The following is a 9,252-nucleotide window of genomic DNA, read 5'->3' on the forward strand; positions in this document are numbered from 1 at the left end:
GCCAGTGTTGTGCAGCTTGCTGTGAGCTGTGAAGCCACGGCATTCTACCCAGGGCAACAGATTAAGGCTGTCTCAAAAAAAAAAAAAAAAAAAAAGTCCAAAATGTAAAGATTTTAATTTATCAAATGTCAGTAACAATTAGTAGAACATGTAAATGGGGGATTTTCAGTAGGAAAAGAAGCCAGGGGTATAGAGGAAAGGTAACTCACTTTTGTTGTGTTACTAGATCTCTGTTTTTCCATTAATCCCACTCGTGATTCTTTATTTTATTTTATTTTATTTTTTGAGACACAGCCTCACTATGTCGCCCTTGGTAGAGTGTTGTGGCATCACAGCTCACAGCTACCTCAAACTCTTGGGCTTAAGTGATTCTCCGGCCTCAGCCTCCCAAGTAGCTGGGACTGCAGGCATGCACCACAACACCTGGCTATTTTTTTGTTATAGTTGTCAACTGTTTTTTAGCAGGCCAGGGCTGGGTTTGAACCCACCAGCTCTGGTGTATGTGGCTGGCACCCTAGCCACTGAGTTACAGGCACCAAGCCTCTTCCACTAGTGATTCTAAGTTCCCTGAACATCTGTTTCCTCTGTGACTGTTATCACAGAACCTAGCACTCAGTGAGTGCTCAATAAACTTGCTAACTATGTTCACACATCCGAATCTGGATGAGAATTTCAGCTACTCTCACTGAAGGTCTATAAATAAAGTTTTCTGAGGCTGAAAAAACAGAATGCTAGAGGGTTTGACTCATACTCTATTATCTTCTAATATTGTCATGTGCCACATAATGACATTCTAGTTAATGACAGACCACATATAAACAGTGGTCCAATAAAATTATAATGGAACTGAAAAATTCCTACCCGTTACAGATGTAGTAACTTCGTCATAGATGTAGCAGTGCAACACATTACTCATGTGTTTGTGGTGAATGCACAAACCTATTGCACTGCCAGTGGTATAAAAGTATACCAAATACAATTATGAACAGTACATAAATACTCCATAATAAACAATTATGTTACTGGTTTATGAATTCACTATACTGTACTTTTTTTTCTTTTGAGACAGAGTCTCACTGTGTCACCCTTTGTAGAGTACCGTGACATCAGCTCACAGCTGACACCTCAAACTCCTGGGCTTAAATTAAGTGATTCTCTTGCCTCAGCCTCCCAAGTAGCTGGGACTACAGGCACCTGCCACGACACCCAGCTATGTTTTTGTTGCAGTTGTTTAGCTGTTATTTAGCTGGCCCAGGCCGAGTTTGAACCCGCCACCCTCAGTGTATATGGCTGGCAACATAACCACTGCGCTATGGGCACCAAGCCACTATACTGTACTTTTTATTATTATTTTAGAGAGTACTCCTTTACTTATTAAAAAAAAAAATTAACTACATGTAAAATAGCCCTTCAAGAGATATTCAAGAAGTCACTGTTATCATAGAAAACGACAGCTCAGATGGCTCACGCCGGTAATCGCAACACTCTAGAAGGCTAAGGTAGGTAGATTGCCTGAGCCTACAGATTCAAGACCAGCCTGAGCCAGAGCGAGACCCTGTCTCTAAAAATAGCCAGGCATTATGGCGGGCACATGTAGTCCCAGCTACTTGGGAGGCAGAGGCAAGAGAATTGCTTGAGCCCAAGAGTGTGAGGTTGCTATGAGCTATGACAACACAGGACTCTACCGAGGGTGACAAAGTAAGGTTCCGTCTCAAAAAAAAAAAAAAAAAAAAAGGACAGTATCTGTAGCTCAGTGGGTAGGAGGGCACCAGCCACATACACCAAGGTTGGTGGGTTCAAACCCGGCCTGGGTCAGCTAAATAGCTAGGTATTGTGGCAGGCACCTGTAGTCCCAGTTACTTAGGAGGCTGAGGCAAGAGAATTGCTTAAGCCTGAGAGTTTGAGGTTGCTGTGAGCTGTGATGCCACAGTACTCTAGCCAGGGCAACAGCTTAAGACTGTCTCAAAAAATAAAAATAAAAAAAGGCTCAACACCCATTGCACAGTGGTTACGGCACCAGCTACACACACAGAGGCTGGAGGGTTCGAATCCAGCTCAGGCCAGCTAAACAACAATGACAACTATAACCAAAAAATATAGCAAGGTGCTGCAGCGGGCACCTGTAGTCCCAGCTACTTGGGAAGCTGAGGCAAGAGAATCGCTTAAGCCCAAGAATTGGAGGTTCCTGTGAGCTGTGAGCTATGATGCCACAGCACTCTACTGAGGGCAACATAATGAGACTCTGTCTCAAAAAAAAAAAAAGAAAGAAAGAAAAGAAAAGAACAGCTCATGTGTTATTCTCCTGAAGACCTTCCAGTAGAAGAAGTTATGGATGTAGAAAACAGTGGTATTGATGATCCTCACCCTGTGTAGGCCTAGGCTAATGTGGTTTCTTTTAACTCTTTACTTTTTGTTATTTCACCATTTTCTAAGCTTTATATCTCAAAGCAAACAAATTATGCTCTAATGTGTATTTGTGCCTCTGTTTTTAACAATAAAGTTTAAAAAGAAAAAAGAATTATTAAAATAAAAAAAGCTTATAGAAGGCAGCACCTGTGGCATAGTGGGTAGGGCGCCAGCCCCATTACCAAGGGTGACAGGTTTGAACCAGCCCAGTCCAAACTGCAACAACAAAAAAATAGCCAGATATTATGGCAGTTGCCTATAGTCCCAGTTACTCAGGAGGCTGAGGCAAGAAAATCGCCTAAGCCCAGGAGTTGGAGGTTGCTGTGAGCTGTGATGCCATTGCACTCTACCGAGGGCAATAAAGTGCTGTCCCTAAAAAAAAAAAAAAAAAAGCTTATCGAATAAGTATATAAAGAATGGTAAATCAGTGGCCAGGCGCAGTGGCTCACACCTATAATCCTAGCACTTGGGAGGCCGAGGTGGGTGGACTGCCTGAACTCATGGGTTCGAGACCAGCCTGAGCTGTAGTCCCAGCTAATTGGGAGGCTGAGACAAGTGGATCACTTGAACCAAAGAGTTTGAGGTTGCCATGAGCTAAAACACCATGGCACTCTACCAAGGGTGACCAAGACTCAGTCTCCAAAAAATAAATAAATAAATAAATTTTTAAAAAAGAAAGACAGAGTCCCCCTCTGTTGTCTGGGCTGGAGTGCTTATTGCAGCCTTGAATTCCTGAGCTCAAGTGATCCTCCCACCTCAGCTTCCCGAAGTGCTAGGACTCAGGTATGAGCCACTATGCCTGTCCAGACACATTTCTTTAAGAAAATGAAATAGGGCTGGGCATGGTGGCTCATCTCTGTAATCCTAGCCCTCTGGGAGGCCAAGGCGAGTGGACTGCTTGAGCTCACAAGTTCAAGACCAGCCTGAACAAAAATAGAGACTGCTGTCTCTACTACTAAAAACAAAAAGTGAGGCAAGAAGATCACCTGTGCCCAAGAGTTGGAAGTTGCTATGAGCTATGACGCCATAGCACTCTACCCAGGGCAACAGCTTGAGTCTCTGTCTCAAAAAAAAAAAAAAAAAAAAAGAAGATGTCTCAGTGCCTGTAGCACTGTGGTTACAGCGCCAGCCACATACACCAAGACTGGCAGGTTCAAACCCAGCCTGGGCCAGCTAAACGATGACAACTGCAACAAAAAATAGCCAAGCAATTGTGGTGGGCACCTGTAGTCCCAGCTACTTGGGAGGTTGAGGCAAGAGAATCCCTCAAACCCAGGAGTTTGAGGTTGCTGTGAGCTGTGACACAACAGCAAGGCACTCTACCAAGAGTGACATAGTGAGACTGTGTCTCAAAAAAAAAAAAAAAAAGAAAGAAAGAAAAGAAAAGAAAATGAAATAGGAGAAAATCGAATGTCAATGAATTTACTATAAAGGGAGAGGTTAAAGTAGTGATTGATACATAGAAAACTAACCAAATTATAAAAGACATCAATTCTAGAGAAGACAAAATATTATTCAGGAAAAGAAAATTAATCATAGCTTACTTTGGATCAGCCCTAAACTGCCTTCATAATAATGAAAACACTGAATACTAATACTAACACTAATACTAATACTAATATGACTAAAATGAACTATTTTGAGAATACGGCAGGGAAGGAGGGAAAATCTACGTACTGAGGTATGTTGAAAGAAAGCCAATTTGTCCCTAAAATTGATAGTGCCAGCTCGGCACTGATAGCTCAGTGGTTAGGGTGCTGGCCACATGCACAGGAGCTGGGAGGTTTGAACCTCGCCTGGGCCTGCTTAAAAACAAACAACAATGACAACTACAACAAAATAAACAAACAGGCTCGGTGCCTGTGACTCAAGTGGCTAAGGTGCCAGCCACATACACCTGAGCTGGTGGATTCGGATCCAGCCTGGGCCCACCAAACAATGATGGTTGCAACCAAAAAAATAGCCAGGCACTGTGGCAGGCGCCTGTAGTCCCAGCTACTTGGGAGGCAGAGGCAAGAGAATTACTTGAGCCCAGGAGTTAAAGGTTGCTGTGAGCTGTGATGCCACAGCACTCTACCCAGTGTGACAGCTTGAGGTTCTGTCTCAAAATAAATAAATAAAAATAAACAAACAAACAAAAAATAGCCGGGCATTGTGGCAAGCACCTACAGTCCCAGCTACATGGGAGGCTGAGGCAAGAGAATCACTTAAGCCCAAGAGTTTAAGGTTGTTATGAACTGTGATGCCATGGCACTCTACCAAGGGTGACATAGTAAGACTCGGTCTCAAAAAAAAAAAAAACAAACAAAAAAGAGTTCCTCGCTTGTAGCTCAGTGGCTAGGGCACCAACCATATATACCAAAATTAACAGGTTTGAATCCAGCCTGGCCTGCCAAAGAACAATGACAACTACAACTAAAAAATAGCTGGGCGTTGTGGCAAGCACCTGTAGTCCCAGCTACTTGGGAGGCTGAGGCAAGAGAATCGCTTGAGCCCAAGAGTTAAAGTTGCTGTGAGCTATGATGCCATAGCACTCTACCGAGTGTGACAAAGTGAAACTCTGTCTCAAAAAAAAAAATAAAATAAAATAAAATTGGGTCAACTATCCTATTAGGTTTAAATTTTGCATTTCCAGGATGTGTGGCAGCTAATACTTTCAGTCTCTGGCATGCCTACTGAGAACATAAAAGTTCTCCTGGAACCAACAAATTATTTCCCTTCCAACACAATTATAAATCTGAGAGCTGAATAGCACCCTAGAGATTATTTTGTGGTCCACAATCCCTCCCAATTAAGGGATCCCATCTAAAACTACTCAACATTTTGGGCAGGAAGGTATGTTAATCTTTAAGTCCCACATGAGAGTGCTGCACCCATAGTAGGCTCTTTAATACATGTTTAATGAAATCTAAAATGGGCCCATTTCATTAATTTTCTTGTTCTTCCCAGGCTTTAGCTGTAACACTCACTGAATCTATAATTGAAGACTTGCATGCTTCTTTTGTTCATTAACCAATGCACAAAAAGAAATTCAGTAAGAGAAACTCCGTGATAAATCAAATGTTTGAATCCATTAAAGTAATTTCTCTTAATAGGTTAAAAACTCGCTCGGTGCCTGTAGCTCAAGCAGCTAGGGTGCCAGCCACATACACCAGAGCTGACGGGTTCGAATACAGCCAGAGCCTGCCAAACAACGACAACTACAACCAAAAAATAGCCAGGCATTGTAGTGGGCGCCTGTAGTCCCAGCTACTTGGGAGGCTGAGGCATGAGGATCGCTTTAAGCCCAAGAATTAGAGGTTGCTGTGAGCTACCCGACCATGGCACTCTGCTGAGGGCAACATAGTGAGACTGTTTCAAAAAAAAAAAAAAAAGGGTGGCACCTGTGGCTCAGTGAGTAGGGCACTGGCCCCATATACCAAGGGTGGTAGGTTTGAACCAGCCCCAGCCAAACTGCAACAAAAAAATAGCCAGGGGTTGTGGTTGGCACCTGTAGTCCCAGCTACTTGGGAGGCTAAGGCAAGAGAATCGCCTAAGCCCAAGAGCTGGAGGTTGCTGTGAGCTGTGACGCAATGGCACTCTACCAAGGGCGACAAAGTGAGACTGTGTCTCAAAAAAAAAAAAAAACCAACTGTAGTTCCTAAAAGGCAAGTCCTATGCCAAGTCTGACTTGCAAGAGGCAGCAGGGTAGCCTAAACACACAAGTAAGCATACAACAACATAAATGCTGTTAAGGTCAATACTTTAAGGAAAATGAAAATCAAGTCTTTGCTAGTTTGCTTATGATCTATAAAGGATTTCCAATTTATCCAGCACTCACATGTTTTCAATTTCTAGTATGATTTTTTAGAACAAATAGTCTTGCATCATTTATACCTTTCTACTTACAACTGGGGTGCTCACAGGCTTAATCATAGTAATGTAGTAAGACTTGTTATTATTCTAATTATTTTCCCTCCAGTTAAAAGCCTGTGATCCCATCTGATTTCCCACAATATGAAATGATAACAAGAACAAATCCTCTGGAGTGGTAACCACCAATAATTCTACTTTACTCAAGTATGTATTCCAAAACAGTGCATATTTACAACATGGTCCTACTTAGTATTCCTATTACAATGCATCTGTTGTAGGGACTTTTATAATACATGCTAGGTCATAAGGTATACATTTCCAAATCGCCTTTCCTGTTTTGCTGAAAGGGAGCGCACTCTTAATCCTTCAACAACACAATTAAAGCTTCCCTAACTAATTTTCTTTGGGCAACAATTTAAATTCCCACTTCCTCCTAAATATCTCTGGACAGCAACTTCTGGCAATCCATCTGTCTCTTTCATCACAGCTTCTTTTCATAACTAACGGGTCAAGTTCCTTTCCTCCATTTCAACACGATGCACACACAGTACTGTAGCCCTGCCACCATAGCCCACTGCTGAATGCCGGAATATAACATATTGAATTTCACTGTCCTTCATTGTTTCCAGTTTAACTGCCATTTTACCACCAGGCACACAAGAGAAATGTGTTCCCACAGGCATCTTATGAATTTCCAAAGCAGCTATTCTTTGTGGATTTACAAAACATGTGCCTTCTCTGAATTCCCTTCATTACCACAGAAACGGCTTTCGGAAGCCGAGATTTTTTTTTTAACTACCCTAAGCAAAAATAACCAAATTAATTCTAAAAACATTTCCTCAGCAAATTTAATACTAAGGGTCTTTTCATACAGCAGTGAAGAAACATCAGGGCAAAGATTTTAAATACTGCTCTTGGTCTTCCCAATTAAAATGAAAAATTTTCAATCCACAAAGATTATTTCATCAAATAACCTTTCTTCTCAGGCTATGCAACAAGGACTACCCAACCCACTGTAAAATAACCAGCTGGCCGTGGCTTGTGCACAACGTCCTAAATCTTCCTAAGACACCCTTCCCCCTAACTTTGGGTTCACAGACACACATAAGCCCTCAGTAAACCCCACACCTGGCCAATGAAGTGGACTATTTGTCTGCCACAAAGGCCGGCCCGCGCCTCGTGCACGGCGGCCTCTGCACACATGTGCTGGGCTGACAAGTGCGGAGCTGCCCTTCCTAGATGAAAGCTGGAGGCTCGGACTGAAAACCACGTTTTTCCCAACCACTGCCTTCTACCCGCAGCCACTCGTCTCGGTGACAGACGGCCGAACCAAAGCGCCAGGTCGAAGCTAGCAACCCCCTCTGAGGGCGCGTCATATATGGCCACGCTCAGCCCCACTCTCCCTCCGCCTCATCGTCCTTTTTCCTTCCCCTTCTTTCTTGCCTCAATAAATCCCGTCGATACTTCATTCTGCCCAAACCTAGCCGCCAGGGAACACCCTCCTCCGGCAGCCGCGCCCCCGGCGCCTCAACTCGCAGCGGCCAGCGACCCCCACGACCCTCGGCCGGACCAATCCCACGGCTCACCTCCTCCTCGCTCTCGCTTCGAAAACACAAGCATGCGGCCCGCTTCTTATAGCCGTCGCCGTCGTAGGTGCGGGTCTGGTTCGACTTGAGCTTCATCATCCTCCGAGCCCGGGTGGGGGTGCGGTGTGGGTCGCGAGAGTCGAGGGGTGGGGAGCCTGCTCCGGACGATCGCGCGCGCGCGCGCGCCCCCGGCTCAGCCAAGGGAAGAAGGGAGGATCGCTTTTCCGCTACACGGCTCTGCCGCTGGCCCGTCGCGGTCGCCTCATTGCCCCTGACCCAGGTCCCGCGCCGTCGCCGCCGCCGCTGTCACAGCTGCCACAGCCGCTGCCGCCACGGCCGCCGCCCCCTCTGCTACCGCCAGCCCAGACGACGACCGCGCCGCCATCTTGGGCGCGCTGCGTCAGCGGCGTAAGGCCGCGCCGGCTTGCGGAACGGCTGCGCGCTCGGAGCGCAGGCCGCTTTGGAGAATCGCGCCCTCCCAGTCCGCGCGGCGTAAACGAGCGTCTAGAATTAGAGCGCTGAGCTACTGCAGGCGGCTGCTACGTCGGCAGCGTAGGCGTGGGATGCTGGGGCGCGCGCGGAGGAAGCCTGGGGAAATCCGGTGTTTGCGCTGGACCGCCTAGCGGTCGGCACCGCGGGTCAGCCGAGGGGGAAGCGGGAAGTTGCCCAAGGTGACACCGCGTATTCGCGGACTGGGATGAGCCAAGGTCATGCTACTCGCCCCCTGGCCCTGCTGGTCTGTTTGGGAGAGGATGAAGGGGGAGGTCTGGAGAAGATAATAAGATGCAGTTAAACGCAATGGAGAGTGCAGCCTGAGACGTGTAGCAATTGGAACTGCAGAGAAACGTGGCGTGGGGGCCCAGGGATCGGCGGCAGGAGGAGCGTCGTGCACGTTTTGTGAACAGCTTGAAGCTCTGGAAGTTGTGGGCATGTCGTCCATTAGAACAAATACTTACCCTGCAATCCTTTATTGGTGCAAAAAGAAAATGCTTCTCTTAAGGTAAATGAAAGGGCCAGTAAAGAAGGTGTGTGAGTGTGCACACATAATGTAAATCATAAAACATTTCTGACGATAAACGAGGAGTATATATTGTGGATGTCCGCTTCTCCAGGAAAAGACGCTCTCAAGAAAGGAAAAATGGGGTGGCGCCTGTGGCTCAGTGAGTAAGACGCCAGCCCCATATACCGAGGGTGGTGGGTTTGAACCCGGCCCCGGCCAAACTGCAATAAAAAATAGTCGGACATTGTGGCGGGTGCCTGTAGTCCCAGCTACTGGGGAGGCTGAAGCAAGAGAATCGCCTAAGCTCAAGAGCTGGAGGTTGCTGTAAGCTGTGACGCCACGGCACTCTACCGAGGTCGACAAATTGAGACTCTCTTTTTAAAAAAGGAGGCTCCGCGCCTGTGG

General features: G+C 46.0%; 1 protein-coding gene across 1 annotated transcript in view; it reads right to left on the bottom strand.

The window, feature by feature from the left end:
- Positions 1 to 8,268, bottom strand: part of NUDT3 (nudix hydrolase 3) — a 109,468-nt gene extending 101,200 nt beyond the window's left edge. Inside the window, exon 1 of the mRNA XM_012804703.2 lies at positions 7,848 to 8,268. Within this exon, the coding sequence (XP_012660157.1) occupies positions 7,848 to 7,946 (99 nt within the window). The 5' untranslated portion in view covers positions 7,947 to 8,268. The remainder of the gene's footprint in view (positions 1 to 7,847) is intronic.
- Between the last annotated feature and the right edge of the window lie 984 nt (positions 8,269 to 9,252).

The sequence above is a fragment of the Otolemur garnettii genome, unplaced genomic scaffold (assembly GCF_000181295.1).
Source record: "Otolemur garnettii isolate 467f Iridium unplaced genomic scaffold, OtoGar3 scaffold00031, whole genome shotgun sequence".
NCBI classification, from domain to species: domain Eukaryota; kingdom Metazoa; phylum Chordata; class Mammalia; order Primates; family Galagidae; genus Otolemur; species Otolemur garnettii.